General features: G+C 37.9%; 1 protein-coding gene across 1 annotated transcript in view; it reads right to left on the bottom strand.

Annotated features, from left to right (window-relative positions):
• DCDC2 (doublecortin domain containing 2) overlaps positions 1 to 25,811 on the bottom strand; it is a 60,877-nt gene that overhangs the window by 17,691 nt on the left and 17,375 nt on the right. The window contains exons 5-6 of the mRNA XM_058178612.1: positions 10,859 to 10,935; positions 10,382 to 10,513 (exon numbers count right to left, since the gene is read on the bottom strand). Of these exons, the coding sequence (XP_058034595.1) occupies positions 10,382 to 10,513; positions 10,859 to 10,935 (209 nt within the window). The remainder of the gene's footprint in view (positions 1 to 10,381; positions 10,514 to 10,858; positions 10,936 to 25,811) is intronic.

The following is a 25,811-nucleotide window of genomic DNA, read 5'->3' as shown; positions in this document are numbered from 1 at the left end:
ACATAACTGTCCCAGTTATTCCCATCTGCCCTTATTGTTAATTAAATGGCTTTCTGTGTTTAAGAGGCAAGGGAGTTCTCTTGCACTTCAGACTTAATTGTTGTCCACTCTCTCTTCTGGATATAGGTTAAATAAAAGCAAGTTTCTATTTTTGTGTATTTCTTCATAAATCTTTTACTATATATATTCGGCATTTACTAATATATTCGGCATTTGGTTATGACAGGAACATATCCTCTAACAAAGATTTCTGCTGAATTCATATCTCCAACATGAGGGCACTAGAGAGGACACCTTGGCCACTGATTTTTAGGAGCACAACAGGGTACAAGTTACTCTTACCATGCTTCTTTAGCAGGTCATCCATCGGAGTGACCAGTGTCCTATCTGTACTGTGATGCTAGGCATTAATAATCTGTTCAATGCAGAAGTGTTTAAAACTGTTCCTAGCCACTCTCTCAGCTCTGTTGGCCAGAATAATAGATTTGAAATGGTCTTAAAGTTAGTAATAAACATTGTTTTTTTCAAGTTGAAGCGCCAGAAAACATGGTTTCCTATTGTACTAAAATACTTGCATGCAAATCATGTCTTGATTTTAACACTTTACTATTATTTAAATTGAGAGCAAGTTTGGTGCTGTAGTTAAGACATTGGGCTAGAAAACTGGGAGACTGAGTTCTAGTCCCATTTTAGGCATGAAGCCAACTGGGTGGCCTTCAGCCAGTCATTCTTTTTCAGCCCTAGAATGCAGAGAATGGAAAACCACTTCTGAACCTTGCCAGGAAAACAGTGGGGATTTGTCACCAGGAGTCAATATTGACTTGAAGGCACTCCCGACACACACACATAGAAACAACCTAAATTATAGTTAACAAAAAATACAGATTTAATAGAATGCCTTATACAAAAAGAAGCTATTCCTGCCTCATCAATCTCTTGAGAAATTGTTTCATATCTGCACCGCTAACAATAGCCACTAGATGGGATATCAGGCCAGCTTATTTACGGAATTATTCAAAATGTTGATAGTTATGGTAGTTCAAAAATGAGCTATAAAGCTACAAATCAAACCCTCAAATTTTTCTACGAATGCAAGTAGCATTTAAGGATCAAGCACAATTTCAGGGTAATACACAGACTGGAGTTCTTCCAAGGATCTCCATACTGGTCCTTGATATATTTAAATTTTCCCACATGCTTCTCAGATTCAAAAATGTTTCAGCTTTTCAAAAACACAAAACAAAACAAAAACCCTAAAGCAAGATACTTTTCTAGATTTATATGGATTACCTAGTAGCAGATTTGTTAAATGGAACACAAATATTAAATATTTGAGCTTTCCATAATTTTCATAACCTTATTCAGCTATCGTATACTTAGCAGAACTACATTTTGATATTCAAAACAAATATTCATCGTAGAGGGTCTCAGAAATGCTTCCTGTATAATAGTGCTAGCTGACTGAAATTCACCATGATATTCTAAAATAAAAATATGTAGCATAAGGGGGGGGGGAAATTTTCTGTAAAACTTTTTGAATAAAAAAATAAAAAAAAATATGTAGCATGGACAGAATTTACCAAACAGGCTTGATACAGTACCTATCTTTTTTTAAAAAAACAGATTTAGCTAATTTTCTAGGCTGTGATTTTAACTCACCAATGATGTAGAATTACTCTTCCATGAACTAAAATGTCAGTTTTGGAAGGCAATTTTCTTTCTTCCTTCTTAACTGCCACATATTTTAGCTGGGGAAGTTGGGAGGGGGTTGTTGTTGGAGCGATAGAAAGTTAGTCATAACAACATTCCATTTTCAAGGACATCCTAAGTTTGATGGAGACTGCCTGAAGATTGTATCCAATTGAGTGTGAAGAGTTGATTGGACAATGTGATGAACTTGTGGGTGTGGTGCAGGGCTGTGAACTGTCAACTGGGTGTGGAAAACCTGGAAGCTTTCAGTTTCTGGTTTTCCCAGTTGTGCCAATATGACATCTCTAATAAATTGGAACTTTGAGGAACCTCAAGCCTCGGAGCTTTATTTCGTTGGAGGTGTTCCTTGGAACCCTGACACTAAAGCTGTGCAGCAAAATAGTATTTATGATGGGGATATCATAGGTTTTTCGACTAGATCTCAAAATTCATGAAAAAAAAAGTAATAATATCAGCCTTAATGTGTTTCCACATAAGGCTTTTATTGTCCAATTCCTCTAAGCTATTCACAGAATATTATTTGGATAGGGAAAGACAATGTATAATTGTGTTGTATATTTCCTTACTATTGTTTCCATCTTTTTTCTAATGAGGGGAAAAAAACATTAAGGAAAGCCAGAAGAGGTAACAGATAGATCTAGGGTTCTGTATCTAGAAAAAAACAAAGAATTTTGGCATTATTGTATGTGTCTCTGATAGACACTATGCCAGCATCATTCCTGCATCACAGGCAAACAACAGTTTTGTAGTCAGGGATCACTTTTTAAAAATTCTGTTTTGTTTTGTTTTAGTCTTCTATGGTCACAATGATAGTGATACAATTATGTTGACTAAGAGGTCAGAATAGAAATGTCTGTCCTTTTTATTGCTTTTGTATTATTTTAGTGCTTGGTTTAAGAAAAAAAATGCATTTACCTTTTAAAACTGAAAATCTATGCCAAAAATTGGCAATTCTAGTGGATTTTAGCAAATTGAATCTGGAGGGTTTGATAAGCAACATAGAGACTAAGGGCTGCAAATCGACCATCCCTTTTATAGCACCACACTCCTGTTTTCCTACACCACCTCCTTTGACACCTTAGCTCATGTAGTTTTTATTTACCAATAAAATAAGTGGATTTCCGTCTTCATTTCCAAATCTAATATATTTCAATTAGACAGGCTCAATTATTTGTTCTACTGGAAACGGGGATTAACAGCAATTAATTTTCTGTTCCTATCTTTAGTTTAAGGAGCTGTTAAAAATGAGGTGAATTGGTGATTTGTTTTTATATACAAGGAATAATATCACTAATCCTATAAATGATGGGCATAATTGAGAGGGGGAAAAGAACCAGTATTGTTGCTGTGCTCTACTGAAAAATTAATTGCCCATTCATTTAACACAGAGTTTTGTCTTTATCAGAATTAACAGTCTTTACTGGAATTTTGACTAATGGAGTCTTGTTACCATAAATCACAGTAACCTGTTAATTATTAAACAGTAATACATTTTAGTAGCTTTAGTCTGCTCTCTCTTAAGGTATCAAATACAAAAAGTTGATTTACAGAAAACTAGGAAAGCCAAATAAATAAGCATAATACACTGTTGAAATATCTACACACTAATAAAACTCTTATGTCTGAAACCTTTAACTGGGCAAAACAGTGCAGCATAGGGCAAAATTTTATCAACCAAGGTACCTCAAATGGGCTAACTTGCAGAATGCTGGGACCCATTACTCCCATGGGAATGAAATTTTGAAAAATTCTTGCCATTTCATACTGTGTTCCTCACCACCGCCATAGTCATGTGACCCTCATTTACAATGTTTCCCGACACCTTCTCACAAGGCACAAGCCACTGAATGAGGGCTCCTAATGACAGATCCTCATAGCTGTGGCTGCTGCAGCATCCCTATACTCATGTGATTGGAGTTCAGGCGCTTGACAACCAGCTTTCAATTATAACATCACAGCATCCCGGAGCCATGGGACTGCCATTTGTGACAATTGTCCCACAAACAAAGGGATTGGTTTGGATTGAGTTAGCAATTCTAAAAAAAAATAAAAAAAGCAATTGTAATATGGAAATTAATGTCCTTCAGAATTAGCATCACTAAAAGAGAATACCAATAGAAGGCACTATCAATCTGAAACTTGTTTTTCATTCTTTGTGTTGAATAGTTGCTTAAGAGTAGCTTACATAAGAATTGCTTAAAATGCAATAATCCTATACTTCCAAAATTAATATCCCTCCAAAGCAGCTTCTAAGGTTAAAGATAAGTAACTGAGAATCAGATCATAAATCTTGCAGAAATAAGGTAATTTAGCTCTCAAAATTGTAAAATATAAAGGAAAAGGCAGAAAAACTGCACTATAATGGAAAGCATTCACAAGGAAAAACAGTCATCAGTATTGTCAATTATTAATTAAATGACATCACTTTCAGCTTTGTCAAATGTAACTCTTTTGGCTAGAATGGAGAAGAGGATCACAACAGAGGACTGCACTGTTCTTAACAAATGTTTGGATAAATGCGTTCCCTCAGTTTATTCTATTCATCAGGAAAAGCCCACTGCAACTACATAGCAAAAAAAGCTCTAAGAGTTGTAAACCTAATTTTGCGTAGCTTCTTTTCCAAAAACACCACACTACTAACCAGAACATATAAAACATTTGCTAGACCAATTCTAGAATACAGCTCACCTGTTTGGAACCCTCACCACATCTCTGACATCAATACAATTGAACGTGTCCAGAAATATTTTACAAGAAGAGTTCTCCATTCCTCTGAAAACAACAAAATACCTTATCCCATCAGACTTGAAATCCTAGGCTTAGAAAACTTGGAACTCCGTCGCCTTCGACAAGACCTAAGTTTAACTCACAGAATCATCTATTGTAATGTCCTTCCTGTCAAAGACTACTTCAGCTTTAATTGCAATAATACAAGGGCAACCAATAGATTTAAACTTAATGTAAACCGCTTTAATCTAGATTGCAGAAAATATGACTTCTGCAACAGAATCATCAGTGCTTGGAATACTTTACCTGACTCTGTGGTCTCTTCCCATAATCCTAAAAGCTTTAACCAAAAACTTTCTACTGTTGACCTCACCCCATTCCTAAGAGGACCATAAGGGGCGTGCATAAGCGCACAAACGTGCCTACCGTTCCTGTTCTATTGTTTTTCTTTTCTTCTTCCTATATATGTTTATATGTGTATATACTATATAATCTTTTTGTATGATGTTGTGACAAAATAAATAAATAAATAAAATAAATAAAATAAAAATGCTAGCTCAAACTCCCAAAGGACATATGTTTAATAATATTTCAGCTACTTCAAACAGAAAAGCAGAAATATAGTAAAATAAACCCAAATAAATAATTTGAATAATAATTTCTGTCCCAAATGTGATATGAAAAGACGATGAGATAAACAGGATGTTAAAGATGCCTATTCTATGCGATACTAAAGAAATGTGGTAATGTATCTGAGGTACTATACTGCTATAAATTTAGAAAATTTGTGTCCATTTCATAAACATTTTCTGAAACTAAAGGCTATACTAAATCCAGAGGTATAATCTAGTGGTGAAATCTATAAAATTTTCCTAACAGTACTGTGGGACGTGACTTGGTGGGATCATGTGACGGGGGGGTGTCAAAAGAAAGAAATTCACTTTAACAAAGTCCTGTTGGAGCAGGGGATTCGACTAGATGACCTCCAGGTCCCTTCTAGCCCTGAATTGCTGTGCTCTTTCAAGGTATCCTCTGAAGCTGCATCTAGTGCCAGGTTTGTGGTCTCGAAATGGAATGTGTTGTGTACTGAATGAGACAAGAAAAAGCTATTTGTATCTAATGTGGAAATGCAGTTCATAGACTAACAGAAATCATATATTTTTATCTATTTTTAAGCATTTTCATGCTAAATCCCTTCATAGTGAAATGACATTACTCACATTGACAGATTTTTCTGGCCACTCAGATAAGCAATAGCTATAAATATGAGCAGGGAAAGTCTAAGACAACAGCAGAAACTATAAAAGTAGCATCACAAATCTAATGTTTGGGGGGAGCGATATAAAGTGTATAGAATGGAGAGTCGTCCTGGTTTGAAATCCCTGATATCTTAAAAGTTTAGCAAGGTTATTGTTACTAAAAGCAGTGAGTTTTAAATACAAGGCAATGGACATTTTGCACTGAAGATCTAAAAATTAGGTTCTTGTATATTATCTCCAGACCAATGAAATAGCATTCTGATCAGCATCAGTTGATTCTACACCTGATCACAATATCCATGAAAACAATGAATATTTACTTGGCTTTAAAAAGAACTCAGTTTTAAAGTAGAAGCTCAGAGAATAAGGAAAACCTCTTTTGACTGTAACTAAGATTTTGACCCCTGTCCCTTTCAGGACGTGTCAAATTATGGTCAAAATCAGTTACTGCTTAATTTAGATAATACCTCAACACAGATTTCAGAAAATGACAAATAAACAATTAAAGCAAAGAAACTATTGACATATGTCTAAATACAACATTTCTTTTCACTTTCTGGGTCTGTCTTTCTTATATAGATTTCAATGAAACACATTTTATCTGGATTTATGCCTAACACCATAAATGTTGGTAATGCAGGACAGTGGTAGTCAACCTGGTATAGGACAGTGGTAGTCAACCTGGTCCCTACAGCCCACTAGTGGGCGGTCCAGCTTTCATGGTGGGCGGTAGGGTTTTTGTCCGATACTGAAGCACTTTTCTTTTTTTTAATTTGACTTTTTTAAAAAAATTCATAACATTATTTAAAAACATTTTCATTAGGTTTTCATAAAATTCCTGAAAATATACTATTTGTATCGCCCGCGCATAAGTTTAGTTCATGTTACGTAAGTGAAACTAAATGGCACTATAGTGCGACTGCAAACAAAAAGGTTGACTCAGCCTTCCATCCTTTATAAGGTAGGTAAAATGAGGACCCAGATTGTTGGGGGGGGCAATAAGTTGACTTTGTATATAAATATACAAATAGGATGAGACTATTGCCTTTCACAATGTAAGCCGCCCTGAGTCTTCGGAGAAGGGCGGGGTATAAATGTAAATAAAAATAAAAAATAAAAAATAAAAAAAAGAGCCTCATCCCAGAATAGCTCGTGCATCTCCCCCCACACCACCCAGCTGTAACAGACAAGCAGAGCTGGTAGCCAGAGAGCTGGTAGCCACCCCCCAACCCAATCCATGATGCGCGAGAGGCATGCGCAGACGACAATACACGGTGCATTACTGTGGAACTGGTGGGCGGTTAGAAAATTTTACTACTAACAGAGATACCAAAGCGGGCAGTAGGTATAAAAAGGTTGACTACCCCTGGTATAGGACAACTTGCCGCAGCCATCTCACCATGGCCAATTTGCTGCAGCCAACTCACTATGGGACAATGCACCACAGCCAACTCGCCTCAGGACAATTCAATGGAGGATAACTCAAGAGAGAGATAAGTGAATTGCAGCAAGCCTTGTCTTGCTTTAGATTTGAACCTTCTCAAGTTAGAAGCCCTCAAGGTTGAGATGAGCTGAAATTCTACTTGAATTATCCTGTGTTGAATTGTCCGATGCCAAGTAGGCTGCGGTGAATGGGCCGGGGTGAGTCGGCCATAGTGATGCATTCCAATGCAAAGTGATGCATTCCAATGCAAAGTGATGCATTCCAATGCAAAGTGATGCATTCCAATGCACAGTGATGCATTCCAATGCAAAGACTTGCCTTCATAATATTATCTCTGCCAAAACTTACTTCTGCTATATGTTTAGCATCAACCACTTCTTTGTAATCAGAAAATACTTTATGTCCCCAAAGCCTATGGATTTTCTCTAGACAGAAAATCACTTACAGGACTCTTCTTGCCAGTAGAAATCCAGGCAACAACTGTCAAACAAATGAATACTGAAAATGCATATACAGAATCTTCCTGTACTTATTACTATCAAGTAACAAAGGTGACAAAGAATCAGTTCAAAATATAAAATTCTACAGCACGTTCATATTAGAAGCTATTCCTGCTGAGTTAGAGTTCAGCGGAAATCATCTGAGAGCACAATAGTATCTGTGATAGGAGACTTCCAGTTGATATCACAGCAGGAATGGCTGGAAAATAGCGGAGCTCTGCCGGGCTCCATGAAATGCAGCCAGCAACTGTTTGCTGGGAGACACTACGGGATCACCACCCTGGAGGGGTGGTGAAGAAAGGAGAGGCACTTCGTCGATCACAAGGAAACAGCAATTTCCTGGTTGATCTGAAGAAAGCTCTCCCGAATGGCAGCAGGGACGATAGCCATCTTGGTCTGTCACAAGCTGGGACAACCAGGATATTAAGATCTTGTGCTAGAGCGGTGCATGGGCAGAGCAGTGAAACTGGGTGAGATAACTTCCAACTTTTACCCCAAAGATTTAACCCAATTAAAAAAATTTAAAAACAATCTCCAAATAGTAAGAAAGCGGTGATTGGATTTATAGAGAAGGATTAAAGCCTAAAAATTAAAAAGAAAGACTCAGATTCAGATGCAAAAAAAAATAATTAAAGATTCAATGCAAAAGAAATATTTAAAGGATGTTTTAAAACACAGAAAGCCTGGAAAAAGTCAAACAACATTGTGAAAAGTGATTATTGGGAGAAATTGCTTTTCTAAACTCTATTTTCAACCCCACCCCCCACCCCGAATGGCTGACAGTCAGCTATTTTGACTTTTACACTGTTGAATGCTGGAATTGGAAGTAGGGGAGCCACCTACTGGAGGAAGAAGATTACTGCAACGTTGGAAATTTGACTGAAAGTGATGAAAGGAGAGAAAGCAAATACTAGGAAGGCTATTTGACCTTGATTTTATTTTAGTAGGCAATCTAGAGGCTTGGAAAGATCTACTGAGCTGTTTGAAGATTTTTAAAGCAACTGAATTATAAATACCAAAACTTTATTGAACTGTTTATTGAAAGGTAGATTTGAAAGATTTGAGGAAACCTGGTGGGCTAGGCTAGATTTGATTCACTAACATCATTTGATAGATCATCCTATGAGGCAAAAGAAGAAAAGAGGGGGAGAGAAAAAGAAGAAAAGATAAATAAGGCTTTAAAATTTGGACAATTAGGAAGGTGTAAGTTGGAAACTATAAAGACTGTAAAGTATATATTTATAGCTTTTAAATACTAGAAAGCTAGGGGATTTGGAGAAATAATTCTGGGATTGATAAATTTAATAATAATTGACTTTTTGGGAGCTTTTTAGATAATGGGACACTGGAATATTAGAGATACATTGAGTAATTTTTAATATATTAATTTGGTACAAAATGACTCAGCAGGAGACAATAAAGTTCTATGAAGATATGCTAATGATAGCTAAAAGTTTTTATGAAAGTGTGACAAAGAATCATAAGGAGATGATGGGATTGTCCAAAGATAAAGAAGTGAGTGTAGAACATCCTCTACAAATGGTGGGAAAAGATGAACAAAATATTCAGAAGATAGATGAGAAATCAGGAGTGGTGGAGGAGACAAATCAAAATAAAAATAAGCTACAAGAAAATAAAACCATGAAAAGACAATAACAATAAAACCTAAGAATCAAATAGATAATTCCTTAAGAGCTTACAATAGCACAGAGAAAAAAAATGAAGACTTCCCAAAAATAATGAAAGGGTTATGGATGGGCATCCAAATGATGCAGTAGAAGGAGATAAGGCGTAAGGCAGAGGGAGCATTCAGTCTATGTAAAAATATTAGAAAGAAATATAGGAGCCCATGAGAGAAATAAAAAAGACAATAAATGATGAAATTCTAAAAAGGCTGAGAGATGACGGATAGAGACATAATATCTTGTAATACTGTGATTGTATTAAAAACTTATAGAAACAAATAGAGAGTCTAAACTAGGGAAATAGTAACATAGATATAGATATATAGTAATATTTATTATAACCATAAATACACTAAAGTCAGGAGGTGGAAGACTGTGATTAGGCATATTTAAATGTATTATTATGATTAACAGTGTGCAAAATATATAATGGAATTTATAGCTTTTAAAGACTACAAATTCAGGGGACTCAGATATAATCCCGGGACCGATTACATTTTATTAATAAATGGTTTTATTGGTGTTTATTGGCAATATGGTGGAATTTGAGTAGTACTTAAAATATTAATTTATTTTATTTATTTTATTATTTTATTTTATTTTTTAGATTTTTATACCGCCCTTGTCCCGAAGGACTCAATGACTTAACAGGGCTCAACAAATACAGTGTAAGAAGAAATGTAATGGATGTTGGAAATATATTTTTGGAGAAAGCGAGAAAGAATTATAAAGAGAGAATAGTATTGTTTAAAGATAAAGGGGCGTATATGGAAGAACCCCAACAAGTGGGGGGAGGAAATAAGTACAAATTAGAGGGGAAAGTATTTACATATTGACACATAAAAGAATATATTATAATTATAATGAGCATGTTAAGTTTAGAAGTTGGGAGATAAAAACTATGTATATGTAATTGTATTATTATTGTTAGCACTGTGTTAAAAATGTATTGACCCAGTCATTACACTGTCCACAAAATATGTTGGTTGTTAAAGGAAAACTACAAATAAACACATACAAAAAAAATCAGTATCTGTGATGGCAATTTTATCTTACCTGTGTACAGCTCCACTTCTGAGCGTAATTTTCTCAGTAACCATTTCAAGAACCCGATCCCACTGATTTAATGCTTTCCTTGGGATGAAAAGACGTACTGCAGGGCTTACAAGATCACCATTAGCAACCAGGCTAAAAAAATTATATAGAAAATTAACGATTAGCTGAATATTCAGCAATAAGTATGCTTATTAGAAAACAAGCAAGGCTGTCTTATACGTCAATTTTTTCAGACTTGGTCACGCCCCCAGTGGTCATCTAATGGTCATTGCACCAGGTGAGGGAAAGAAAAAAGCATTCTACTTACATGTTAAGAAGGGTCATATGAATAATTTTTATTTTCTTTTTATACTCTACTACCTTTTCCTTTTTTATTATGTCTTTTTAGGCTGTAAGCTGCAGGGTAGGAACTCTTTTCATTAATCTGTACATTACACTGAGAGACTCGCTGACTAAAATAAGAGTATTAATACTTACAATATAGTGCATGGCTCCTGAAGTGGTTTTCGAAAGCGTGCAGACACATTAATTCTGCTGTGGGTAACTGGCTTCACCTGAAAGACACCCCACCCCCAAAAAAGTCATGTATTTATACTGCATTAATTTGTTTTAAAACTGTTTTAAAAAATCTTTTCCATCAGTACTTTAAAAGATTTTGTACATTATCAATAAATGATACCACTGCACGCCACTGTGTAATTATAGTTGCAGTTTAGATTTACATACATTTGCAGGATTTCTCTTTTGCTTTTCTCATTCAGCCTTTGGTTTTTCTTGTTGCTATGTAAATGACCTGCGCTTCAGAAGTAAATTAGTGCCATTATTAATATGCCAGGGGATGTTGTGGAATTAGCAATCACAGAAATGTTGCCCTTCCACTGTTGTCAGTTCTGCTAATTTCTTAGCTGTTTTTCATAGTTCATGCCTAGTGGCTTGGAAAGATATCTCTCTCATTTGCCACTATGACCTAGTTCCACTAGCTGGAAAAGGTTATGTTTATCTTTAAAGTTTCTTACATTCAAAAATTTTGAAATATGGTATATGTTGCAAATGCTGCTTAAGCTTGGTTTGGATGTAATATGTATTAAATTACTAATGTGCTCTTTCATGATTCCTGAGATTAATTCGTAACAGTTTTCTTTATGCCCAAAACAGGAAAATGGAGTTACCAGATATGAAACACACCAGAATTTGGGTGGGGGGGACCCTTCCATTTGTTCTTTCAGACTGTTTTTTATTTTGAAACCAAGAACCAGTTTTACATTTTAAAACTACATTTTAGTTAATATGTTTAACTAACATTCTTAAACTGTAATCATGACAAGCAGACAAAAATATAAGGAAATGGAAAAGATACTGCATGAGAATGTTATTTTAGAACTTAATCAGAACACAGAACCAGAAGGAGTAAGAGAAAAGGAACATTTGTGTTTGTCTGTATGTGTATGCATGTGTACTTTATATATATATATTATACACACACAGGCCAATTTTAAATATGTTGTATTTATATAATATAATTAAATATAGTGTTAAACTTATACAGGGTAAGTAGCAATCTCAGACTTTTCATATTGCATTCAAATTGACAAAAAGCAGAATACAGGTAGTCCACCTGAACGTCCATTTGTTCATCAACCATTCAAAGTTCTGGCTGATGCAGCATGTCTATGGTCACATGAACAAAATTCAAACCCACTCCTAGGCCCACCTGCATTTATGATCACCCTTTGCCTGGCTACCTCCCACTGTGGTCTACTTCCCTTACCACCTTGCCCATCTCCACTTATACCCACCACATAACACACAATTATATCTTTCATGATGGTGCAGCGAGGGCATCTTCTGTGCTTTGCCCAGAATGTCCTTTGGTATTCCAGTATTCACTATCTCTGTTCTCATCAGATCTTTTTTTTGTGCCAGCACCCCTAAATCCTTCTTTTACGCACCAGGCTTTTTTTTTTTTTTGAGTGAAAGAAGACCCTGGGTGGGACACAAACAGGGGGCCTGAATGATGTGTAAACAGGGTCCCTGGCTGGTTCACAGTACTGGCACAAAGTGTGGGGGGCAGAACTGGGTGTTGGGGACGGTTGGCAATAGCAGATAGATGGAAGGCCAAACGGACAGATGGTGGGGGAGATAAGCAGGGGAATTCAAGAGCAGGCTGGGAGATACCAGGCCAGCAATGGCTTGGCTAAGAATGGGTCCTACCTAATTCAGTTAACAACAGCAACAAGGATTTGCATCTTGCATCATATGATCATCATCACTGAATGATATATTCAAGTGAAATCACACTTTATGACCACATCACTTAGTGGCAGAATTTGTGTCCCAATTTCTATCATTAACCAAGAACTACCTGTGTATGCGTTCCTTCCTTGATTGTACAGTAATAATTAGGAGCAAACTGCCACAAAATAATGTTTAAGTTCTCCAGAATTCTGAAATCCAATGGATTTTGAATTTTTTTTCTGATGATTGTATATTAACATAATAGTTTTTTATCTTTGTTATTGTTGAAATAAATCAGAATTTTCTTCCATGCTGCTTCTGCTTTGAAGCATAGTAATTCCCAATTTGTAGCTGAGGTTAACTGGTTGAAATTGATTGGTTTTTGATATAGGTCCCTTATCTGGAACCAATATTTTGTGCGGAACATAAACCTGAAAATCATACAAATGATTCTATATTATTCAGGATTATATATTTAGATGTCTATATAAATATAAATTGTTTTCATCTTTTTCTTAATTACTTATTAATTTATAAAATTATGTTCTTTAAACACATACATGAATTAATATAATAAGCAATTGGGAATATATAAGAAATTAGATAACATGTTTTCTTTCTTTGAAGATATTTTCCCATTTGATAGCTATCCACATTTCAACTCATTGTCTCCAAATATTCTGAAAAGCAATATTTTTAAATATTCAAGAAAAGCATTCAAATATGTTATTTATATACATGAATCACTCCTTTAATCAATGGAACTTCCTTAATAATCTGGAGTCTCACAAATGAACATGTACACAATCCCAGTGAAAAATATGTGTAATGCATCATAGGAAGCATTATCTGTGGATTGACAGCAGTTGTTAATAATAATAATAATAATAATATTTTAATTTGTATACCGCCCTTCTCCCGAAGGACTCAGGGCGGTGAACAGGCAGATAAAATACAAACATACACAATAGCTAAAAACAACCCTTAAAAGAATGATTTAAATTTGCCCAAAAATTTAAAATAACAATACAACCCACAAAATTACAAAAATTTAAAAACCCATCAACTTCAATTAAAATTAAGAATAAAATCAAGCTAGTCCAGCCATACGAAATAAATAGGTTTTAAGTTCGCGGCGAAAGGTCCTAAGGTCAGATAGTTGTCGAAGCCTGAGGGGAAGTTCGTTCCACAGGGTCGGAGCCCCCACAGAGAAGGCCCTCCCCCAAACAGTCGACACTGTTTGGCTGACGGCACCCTGAGGAGTCCCTCTCTGTGGGAACGCACCGGACGATGGGAGATAGAGGCCGGCAGTAGACGGTCCCGTAAATAGCCCGGCCCTAAGCCATGGAGCGCTTTAAAGGTGGTAACCAATACCTTGAAGCGCACCCGGAAGACAACAGGTAGCCAGTGCAGTCTGCGCAGGATAGGTGTTACGTGGGAGCTCCGACCCTCTCCCTCAATAACCCGCGCAGCCGCATTCTGGACTAGCTGAAGTCTCCGGGTGCTCTTCAAGGGGAGCCCCATGTAGAGAGCATTGCAGTAGTCCAGGCGAGAAGTTACGAGAGCATGAGTGACCGTGCATAAGGCATCCCGGTCCAGGAAGGGACACAACTGGCGGATCAGGTGAACCTGATAAAAAGCTCTCCTGGAGACGGTCGCCAAATGGTCTTCAAAGGACAACCGACCATCCAGGAGCACGCCCAAGTTGCGTACCTTCTCCATCGGGGCCAGTGACTCACCCCCGACAGACAGCCGCATCTGCAGCTGACTGTACCGAGGTGCCGGCATCCACAGCCACTCCGTCTTGGAGGGATTAAGTTTGAGCCTGTTCCTCCCCATCCAGACCCGTACGGCTTCCAAACACCGGGACAGTACTTCGACAGCTTCACTGGGGTGGCCCGGGGTGGAAAAGTACAGCTGAGTATCATCAGCGTACAGTTGGTATCTCACCCCAAAGCCACTGATGATCTCACCCAGTGGCTTCATATAGATGTTGAACAGGAGGGGTGAGAGAATCGACCCCTGCGGCACCCCACACATGAGGCACCTCGGAGTTGATCTCTGCCCCCCTGTCAACACCGTCTGCATCCGGTCAGAGAGGAGCGAAGATTGGAGACTGGCCGGTAATTCCCTAAAACTTTGATGTTCCAGTCATCAAATAATAAAACATTTTTTATTCTGTGGAATTGGGAAAATGTTTTAGTGCATACATGTCAATAAACAGCTAAAATCTTTTTTGGTACTAATTACTAGAAACAAAAGGTAAAATCCATACAGGAGCACTTTTACATATGCATTCTAAAAACAGGTTTTTCATTAAACAGGCTTCCAATCTCAATCCTTTCAAAAATGCTATGCTGCAAGGCCTTTGGGAGACATTCAATAACCAGTATTACAATTATAATGACCATTTATTCTAAAAACCATTTTAAAACTTAGTTAACAAGGTTGGGACACATCAACACTTTAAAATCACACTTTGTGTCAGCAACTAGGTAGAACCTTTTATGAATACTCTCAAGCAGAAGCTTGTTAGTCAACTATGTTACAAGGATCTCATGGGATCTACAGCATTCCCTAGAGAATCGTCAGTTAAGGCGTCAGATAAGGATTCTGGGGAAGGTCAGATCTGGGCTGTTTCCTGCAATGGAAGTACTCTAAGCTCGGCCCCCTCTTAACACCTCCCTTCAGTCTAGCTGGAGATTCCAGCACACTTTTTTATATACTCTTTTTATGATTCTTTAAAACATCTTTCTTCTATATATTGAAGAGCTATACTACCCTGTTTTCCCAAAATAAGACATCCCCTGATAATAGGCCCAATCGGGCTTTTGAGTATAGGGCAATAAGGCCAAGTGCTTATTTCAGGGTTCAAAAAAATATAAGACATGGTCTTATTTTCGGGGAAATACGGTATAACAAGCCATTTAAAATATTCCCAGGAGTGTACAATTATATTTGCTGCATGCTGATGAAACCTAACAAAGTCTCTCATCAAGTCAACATATTATAGAAGACAGTTGTCTAAGCAACACATACATAAACAGTGCCCACAAGAGCCTTGAATGTTAAATTCTCCCTAGAGTCCTTTCAAAAATTGATCTCAATTATTTTAATATAACAGAATAAATTTATGATAATAGAAGAAATATACAAGAAATACTATACTCATATTAACTGAATTTAATTAATGTAAATCATTTTTAAATTAATTGGAATAAAACCATGCTTAGCCTTTGCCCTGTCCAACATTTTTGTTCCTGATCTAGTCACTTTCCCTCAGCCCTAGAAAGAAGGCAATGACAAGGCACTTCCAAAACCTAGCCAAGGAAATTGCAGAAATTTGTCCAGCCAACACTCAAAAGTGTTTGAGTGTGCATACACACACACACACATATCAATATATTGGACTATGATCCCTGGCTTGCTAGTTAAAGTCCAAGTATAGTCCATAAAATAAAAAGTTTAACACTCTTGCTCTTCACTGGAAATAAATGAACTTATTATTAATGGTGTGGTATCATTATATACTTCTGGAAAATTCTGTATTCCAAATGTAAATATTGCAGAAACTTGTTTTTAGACAAGTCTCTAATAATAAATCATTAGTACTTCAGACTGCCTTGGCTTTTCTAGAAAACAAGTTCTAAAATAAGGCAATCCTATGGGAGTATATGGTATGACTGAGGCATTTGAGATTTGCAAAGTTATGCTGATTTGAAATTTTCAAATGGAATGAGATATAGGCCATCTATTCAACATTTAGATAACAAATGAAATACATTAAAATGTACTAAAACTCAAAACATGTTTTATAATTCAAGTATTTCATTCAAAATATAGCATGTAGTGTGATGTAAGTTCATACTTGGAATATTTCATTCAGCTTTTGTTGCCACGATATAAAAAGAGACTCTAGAAAAAGTGCAGAGAAGAGCAGCAAAGATGATTAGGGGACTGGAGGCTAAAACATATGAAGAACAGTTGCAGGAACTGGCTATGTCTAGTTTAATGAAAAGAAGGACTAGGGATGACATTATAGCAGTGTTCCAATATCTAAAGGGCTGCCACAAAGAAGAGGGAGTCAATCTATTCTCCAAAGTACCTGAACGCAGGGCAAGAAGCAATGGATGGAAACTTATCAAGAAGAGATCCAACATAGAAATAAGGAGAAATTTCCTGACAGTTAGAATAACTAATAAGTGGAATGGTTTGCCTTCAGAAGTTGTGGGTGCTCCATCACTGAAGGTTTTTTAGAGCCTAGACACCCATTTTTACAGGGTCTCCTGCTTGAGCAGGGGTTTGGACTAAAAGACCTCCAAGGTCTCTTCCAAGGAGCAGACATGAAAGGACATAGGCCCAAAACCTCTTTACAATTCATACTCTATTGCAGGGATGTGAAACTGGCAGCCCTTGGGCTGGATGCATCACACGCAGGTCTCGCCCACCCCAGGTCCGCAAAGGGAAAAAACATTGTGAAACATCATGTGACGGCAACATGACGCCACGAGACTGACTCTGGTGTTCTATTAACATCTTTCCCCAGAATTTATTTGCAATTCAGTTTTCTGCCTATCTTCCTTTCATTCTTACATGCCATTCTATGAACAAATTATCAGATTACAGCTATCTTTCTTTCTTTGCCACTCCCCACATATCTCGAAATGTTTCAGAAACCTGTTATTCTTCAATCTAAATGACACTGAATAAAAACACAGCTGCCATGAATTTACAAACAGAACCCTCTTCCAGGTTTCATCACCAAAGGAGAAGAGCTGGATCTCCAAAAGGGAGAAATCCTTTTCTGTGATGGTACTCCATATACAGAACATTATCCCAGAAAACACAGGACTTGTGTCTTTTTATATTGATTTATATTGATTAATTCCTATGAAATCATTTCTATAAATTATTTTAAAACAGATATACCTTAAAAAATTAACTCTTTTCCTATTACTGAAGAGCCTGCTAAGCAGACTATTAGATTCATGCTAATTTTCCAATCTCATCTTCAAAGGGATAGAGTTTACAAATTATACATGCATGATCAATTTCAGAAAATCAACGGAATAAACAGTAGTCAGGTATAAGGTTATCCTTCACTTCTTCCATTCAAAGATTATTTGGAAAGAGTTATCTATCGGTACTAAAAAATAATTTATATAAATTAATGGATTATGGATTTATCCTCAGGTACCAACCAAGTAGGTCCAAAAAAAAACTGTAACGAATTCTTACACTGAATGCATAAGTACAAATATTTAGACAGAGTAACTACTCATATATCTAGTTTGTCTGTCTGTCTGTCTATCTATCTATATCTAACTTGCCTGAGAATCAGCATTCCTAAACACAAGAATGATAATTCTCAGAGAGCCAATAGGGCACCCTGGTGCTGATCTCTAGCAAAATTTAATTTCTAAATTGTTAGATCATTTACAGTCAGCATTGGTTATTTATGAACCACTATAGATACAGTATACCTATCTATAGTTGCATTTTCTGTGCAATTATCTCTTTCTCCATTAATAAAAAGCGTGCACAAAAGTGAAATATTAAGGGGGAAACTTGTAACATGGGAAAAGAAAGGAATTTTTTTGTCCTGTTAATCATTTGCCTAATCTAAATTTCATTCCTATCCCACAGATTTGAGAGTCATTCCTTCAGTGAGGTTGAAGTAGGAACTATGAGATACTAAGTAGACAAATGGATGATAGGGAGAAGATTAAACAACTCTCACATCTGTCTTCTGTTCAAGACGTCAGTCGTTTCTAAGTAGGCTCCATCAAAAATAAGGAGTGGGGGGAATTATGTAATTACAATTTCTTGGAGTATGAAAGATTGAATAGGGTCAAAAAATGAAGCAATAGGGTTCAGAATAAATGTGTACTAGATGAATATTGACTGAATGGGTATATGCCCATTACAAAAGAAATAAGTTGAGTTTGGTTTTACAGAGAGAATAAATCAGGATTGCATTTCAATACTTATATCATATTATTATGTTATATATTATACACACAAAATGACTGAATGTGTTGAAAGGAAGGGGGGAATGAAGAAAGTTCTGATTGGATAGAGCTGATGAGCTTCTCAAAGAGACAGATATAAATTCTTTTAAAAAAGGCTTTTACAAAGTCATATATGGACATGACGGAAGTAAAGATGGATTCCAAGAATAAGGTATGGATAGAAATGGAGACCGCTGTTGCTGTTAATTAGATTTAGCTATGTTTTAATTGTTTTATGTGGAAATCTTGATGCTCTCTGAATTGGCTGTTTGCTTCCATTACACAAGTAGATAACATCACCATTATGAGTATGGGGTTTGCTTCCAATTTGTATAGAGTAACATGCCCTGCCATTTTGGGAAGGGTGTGGATTTCTTCATGGAGACGACATTGCTTAGCAACTGCTATGCCAGCAGGCCCCGTTGCCATTGTTTGGCAAATTACTTGACTCAACCTAAGCCATTCCTACTTTTTCCTCATCTTTGCCCTCTGGATTGCAGGATGACAAACAGCCCCACAACCACATAGCTCTGGGGCTGCCTGCCATAGCCTGGGAAACCTCAGTCACTCCAACTTAATCCAAGTCACACTTACTACCTGTCATCTTGCCCAGGTAAACCAGAAGGAAACAAGAATAATTCTACTTTGTCCTAAATCTTGCGAGTCTGAAAGTACAAACCTCTCAACACCATTTTAATTGCCTAAACAATTAGGGCAGGTCCTTCCTAAATTTCCCCCTCTCGCTGTTAATCTGCTGTGTTTCTCTGAAAATAAGACCTAATCGGAAAATTGACCTAGGAAGATTTTTCAGGATGCTCGTAATATAAGCCCATCTCCAAAATAAGCCCCAGTTAAGAAAGTTAAGATTGTCAGCCAGACAGAAGCATTTTAATATCGTATTTCCCCAAAAATAAGACCTAACCAGAAAATAAGGCCCAAAGCTGGGGCTTTTGGAGCAAAAATTAATATAAGACCTGTTCTTATTTTCGGGGAAACACAGTATTGAGATCCTGCCTCTCTGAGATTGTTTCCTAGGCAATATCTTTCCCCTCATCCCGCAAAGTCATTCTCATACTTCATTATATCACTCGGCACTTTGAGACCTCTGCTGCCCTGTTCTATGCTACATCAGCTGACATTCACTGCCTTCTTTTTTTTTAATAATTTTTATTAAACATTTTTCAAAAAACAAAAAAGAATCTTTAAACAATAGTTTCTTTCCAACAATTTTGCAACAATTAAACATTTCTTATTTGTCCATTTTTTCTCCCTTATTTCAATGTATTCTTTATACATACAAGTCTAATATTAATTTATTTACATATATAGATATAAATAACAGATTAAGACAACAACAACAACAACAACAACAATAATAATAAAAATAAAATAACTGCAGTGGTGGGTTTCAAAAAAAATTTCTTCCAGTTCTGTGGATGTGGCTTGGTGGGCGTGGCATTGGAAGGATACTGTAAAATTTCCATTCCCACCTCAATCCAGGGGAAAGATACTGTAAAATCTCCATTCCCTCCTCAATCCGGGGGAAAGATACTGTAAAATCTCCATTCCCTCCTCAATCCAGGGGAAAGATACTGCAAAATCCCCATTTCCTCCCGATCATCTGGGACTCAGGAGGCAGAGAATAGATGGGGAGGTGGCCAGTCAGAATTTTTACTACCAGTTCTCCGAACTACTCAAAATTTCTCCAGAACTGATCAGAAGCTGCTGAAACCCAGCTCTGATTCACTGCCTTCTTGCTACCACAGCTGATGAAGTATGCTTGGCCTGGCTGCTAAGCCAAACTGGGCCTGGCTTCACACTGTGAAAAAGGAGGTAAAAACACAAAAGAAACCCCTGACTGCAGCATGCCAACATACCCCTTTGCAAAGAGCTGCTGGGTGGGTCGAGGGCTGACTTTGCATTATGAAAAAGAGGGGGGAAAGGCAAAAGCAGCTTTTTTTTTCTTTTTTTACAATGCAAATCCAGTCCTGGCCTGGCCTAGTAGACAGGCCAGGGATGTCTTATCAGCAGTAGGAACAAGAAAACACTAAAGGTGATCTGGGGCAGCAGAGCACAGGGCAGTAGGTCCCACAAAGGATATAGAAGAAGGGTAGATAGGGGGGCTGGAGTTGCAGCACCCCTATAGTTGCAATCCTTTGTACCCTAGTTGCAAACCCTTGTAATCCTTTCATGGATTACTGCCTTGTTGTGGCGAAGAGGCTTGCATAGCTCAATGAAGCTATGAGCTATGCCATGCAGGGACACCCAAGACGGACAGGTCATAGCAGAGAGTTCTGCCAAAACGTGATCCACTGGAGAAGGAAATGGCAACCCACTCCAGTATCTTTGCCATGAAAACCCCATGGACAGTACAAAAAGGAAAAAAGATATGACGCCGGAAGATGAGCCCCTCAGGTCGGAAGGTGTCCAATATGCTACTGGGGAAGAGTGGAGGGCTAGTACTAGTAGCGCCAGAAAGAATGAAGCGACTGGGCCAAAGCTGAAAGGACGCTCAGCTGTGGATGTATCTGGTGGTGAAAGGAAAGTCCGATGCTATAAAGATTTTTTCTCCAAAGGAACCTGGAATGTAAGATCCATGAATCAAGGCAAGCTGTATGTGGTCAAACAAGAGATGACAAGACTGAATATCGACATTTTAGGAATCAGCGAACTAAAGTGGACAGGAATGGGCGAATTTAATTCAGATGACTATCAGGTATACTACTGTGGGCAAGAATCTCTCAGAAGAAATGGAGTGGCCTTCATAATCAATAAAAAAGTAGGAAAAGCAATACTGGGATACAATCCCCAAAATGACAGAATGATCTCAGTCCAAATCCAAGGCAAACCATTCAATATCACAGTAGTTCAAGTCTATGCCCCAACCACTGGTGCTGAAGAAGATGAAATTGACCAGTTCTATGAAGCCCTACAGCACCTGATAGAATTAACACCAAAAAATGATGTCCTTATCATCATGGGAGATTGGAATGCTAAAGTAGGAAGCCAAAAAATAACCGGAATAACAGGTAAGCATGGCCTTGGAGTACAAAATAAAGCAGGGCACAGGCTGATAGAATTCTGTCAAGACAATACGATGGTCATAGCAAACACTCTTTTCCAACCACCTAAGAGACGACTCTACACATGGACATCACCAGATGGTCAACACAGAAATCAGATTGACTATGTGCTCTGCAGCCAAAGATGGAGAAGCTCTATACAGTCAGTAAAAACAAGACCAGGAGCTGACTGTGGCTCAGATCATGAGCTTCTTCTTGCAAAATTTAGGCTTAAACTAAAGAAAGCACGGAAAAGCACCAGGCCACTCAGGTATGACCTAAATCATATCCCTGATGAATATAAAATAGAGGTGACAAATAGATTTAAAGAATTAGATCTGATAGACAGAGTGCCTGATGAACTATGGACGGAGGTTCGCAACATTGTACAAGAGGTAGCAACTAAAACCATTCCAAAGAAAAAGAAATGCAAAAAAAGCAAAATGGCTGTCTGAGGAAGCTCTGCAAATAGCTGAGGAAAGAAGGGAAGCGAAAGGCAAGGGAGAAAGAGAAAGATACACGCAATTGAATGCAGAATTCCAGAGAATAGCTAGAAGAGATAAGAATACATTCTTAAATGAACAGTGCAAAGAAATAGAAGAAGCCAATAGAATAGGGAGGACCAGAGATCTCTTCAAGAAAATTGGAGATATGAAGGGAATGTTTCATGCAAAGATGGGCATGATAAAGGACCAAAATGGCAGGGACCTAACAGAGGCAGAAGAGATTAAGAAGAGGTGGCAAAATTACACAGAAGAACTATACAAGAATGAGCTTAACATCCCTGATAACCACGATGGGGTGGTCACTAACCTTGAGCCAGACATCCTAGAATGTGAAGTCAAACGGGCCTTAGGAAATCAGAGCAACAACAAAGCTAGTGGAGGAGACAGTATTCCAGATGAGCTATTCAAAATCTTAAAAGACGACACAGTAAAAATGCTACACCCAATTTGCCAGCAAATTTGGAAAACTCAACAATGGCTACAGGATTGGAAAAGGTCAGTTTACATTCCAATTCCAAAGAAAGGCAATGCCAAAGAATGTTCAAACTATCGCACCATTGCACTCATTTCACATGCTAGTAAGGTTATGCTTAAAATCCTACAAGCTAGGCTCCAGCAATATGTGGATCGAGAACTACCAGAAGTACAGGCAGGATTTTGTACAGGCAGAGGAACTTGAGATCAAATTGCCAACATACGATGGATCATAGAGAAAGCTAGGGAGTTCCAGAAAAACATCTACTTTGTTGTGTCTCGTCCGATCTCACCACAGCCGGGGCCTTCTTATCTGCTTCCGAACACAGAGGAATGTCCTAGTATGCCTCCCGGCCCCAGCCCTGGCTCCATGTCCAGACAGGCTGAAGAGGAGGAAGTATCTCCAGCCCCCAGCTCTGGCTCCATGCCCAGGCAAACGGAGCAACTAGACCCCTCCCCCTCCTCCACAGCATGTGAGCCTGAGGGAGGTCAATTGCCAACAGCTGCAGACTGGAGTGACCCTCGCGTCAGAAGACTTGATAGACGGAGGCAACAGAAGGAAGGGAGGGGCAGGCCTGGATAAGTGCTGAGTCATGGAGCCACACCCCATGGCCTATATAAAGGACCTGCTTTCTGGCATTCTCTGAGTCAGGCAAAGTCTAAACATATCTTGCTGAAGTCACTTTCTGGTCTCCTGCCTGCCCTGAGGACTTTGCTAGGACTTTGGCAGAGCTGCAGAGGCACGCCTGATTCGGATTTCCCTGACCCGGCCGTCAGCGGAGGAGTGGGACACGACATACTTCTGCTTCATTGACTATGCTAAAGCCTTTGATTGTGTGGATCACAACAAATTGTGGCAAGTTCTTAAAGAGATGGGAGTACCAGACCATCTTATTTGTCTCTTGAGAAACCTGTATGCGGGTCAAGAAGCCACAGTGAGAACTGGACACGGAACCACTGATTGGTTCAAATTTGGGAAAGGAGTCCGGCAAGGCTGTATACTATCACCCTGCCTATTTAATTTATATGCAGAACACATCATGAGAAAGGCGGGGCTAGATGAATCAAAAATTGGAATTAAGATTGCCGGAAGAAATATCAACAACCTCAGATATGCAGATGATACCACACTAATGGCAGAAAGCGAAGAAGAACTAAAGAGTCTCTTGATGCAGGTGAAGGAGGAGAGTGCAAAAGTTGGCTTGAAACTCAACATTAAGAAAACTAAAATCATGGCATCCGTCCCTTTCAATTCCTGGCAGATAGATGGTGAAGAAATGGAGGTAGTGACAGATTTTATTTTCCTGGGCTCCAAGATCACCGTAGATGGGGATTGCAGCCAAGAAATTAAAAGACGCTTGCTCCTGGGGAGGAAAGCTATGGCAAATCTAGACAGTGTACTAAAAAGCAGAGACATCACCCTGCCAACAAAAGTGCGTATAGACAAAGCTATGGTTTTCCCAGTTGCAATGTATGGCTGTGAAGGTTGGACCATAAAAAAGGCTGAGCGCCAAAGAATTGAGGCCTTTGAACTCTGGTGCTGGAGAAGACTCCTGCGAGTCCCTTGGACTGCAAGGCGAACAAACAAGTCAGTCCTAGAGGAGATCAACCCTGACTGTTCTTTAGAAGGCCAGATCCTGAAGATGAAACTGAAATACTTTGGCCACCTAATGAGAAAGAAGGACTCACTGGAGAAGAGCCTAATGCTCGGAAAGATTGAGGGCAAAAGAAGAAGGGGACGACAGAGAACGAGGTGGCTGGATGGAGTCACTGAAGCAATAGGCATGAGTTTAAATGGACTCCAGAGGATGGTAGAGGACAGGAAGGCCTGGAGGAATGTTGTCCATGAGGTCGCAATGGGTCGGACACGACTTCGCAACTAACAACAACAACAACATAGTTGCAAGTGTGGATGATGCCAAATGCCCAAATTTTGATCACATGAGCACAGGGACACTGCAATGGCTATAACCTTAGACACAAGTCGTAAGTCCCTTTGTTCAGTGCCATCATAACTTTGAATAGTCGCTGAACAAATGGTTATAAGTGGTAGGCTACCAGTAGGTAAATTAGTTAGTACTTTAGCCCCAAAACTAACAGGCAGTGTTTTTCCAAGTATATTCAATTGTGGTATATATCTGTGATACAATAGAAAAGTAAGTTCTCTTTCTAGTGTAGTCCAATTTCTGGTGACTTAACCGACACATGCAAGTAGTTTACTTGACCACAATGTGGAAATACTTTGCTAATGGATTCTGTTTATTTTAGTTCCAAATGTAGCCTATAACTCTGGTGTTTCCTTGTAGATTTCCACCCAGGCACTAACCAACTTGGTTTAACAATGTAAATGACCTTTCAAACAATCTGCCATTTCAAAAATGACATATTCATTTAAAAAAGAGTTTGCTTGGTTCAATATTTTATTTTAAATTTTGGCATTAACTTCCTTGCCAGCAAAGGTAAATAAAGTTACAGGTAATCCTCAATTAGTACCTGCCTCATATTGCAACCATTTGCCATTATGATTGTGACGGAAGAGAAATTTTGTGACCAATTCTCACATTTACAACCTTCACTGGTCTGTAAACCAAAGGAAAGCTGAAATATGCTCTTAAACACAGTCATGGTTTCATTTAGCGAGCACTTCGCTTAATGATTACGTTACCAGTTCCAACAATGATCACTAAACACAGATTACCCGTACAGTTTAAACTATCAATTCATACCAGGCTCTTCCACTAGAATAGAATAGAACAGAATAGAATAGAATAGAATAGAATAGAATAGAATAGAATAGAATAGAATAGGATAGGATAGGATAGGATAGAATAGAATTTTTTATTGGCCAAGTGTGACTGGACACACAAGGAATTTGTCTTGGTGCATACGCTCTCAGCGTACATAAAAGATTTCCTATAAGCAGTGGTGATTGAATTAAAAAAAATAGTGCAAGAATATTAAATATTTTGCATAATACATTCGGGAAAAAAGTATTATTTTTCACCAGACTTCAGTTTGAAAAGCTACAATAAAACCAAAAAGGGACATAGCTTCCAGTATGAGCCCAGCAAACACAAAATAAATACCAATGAAAAGAAAAGACTTCAAATAAAAAGATGTAGCAATATACTGTATTGCATAC

This window comes from Ahaetulla prasina, chromosome 3 (assembly GCF_028640845.1).
Source record: "Ahaetulla prasina isolate Xishuangbanna chromosome 3, ASM2864084v1, whole genome shotgun sequence".
In the NCBI taxonomy this organism is placed as follows: Eukaryota; Metazoa; Chordata; class Lepidosauria; order Squamata; family Colubridae; genus Ahaetulla; species Ahaetulla prasina.
The sequence above is the reverse complement of the archived record's forward strand: the minus strand, read 5'-3'. Positions and strand labels throughout refer to the sequence as shown.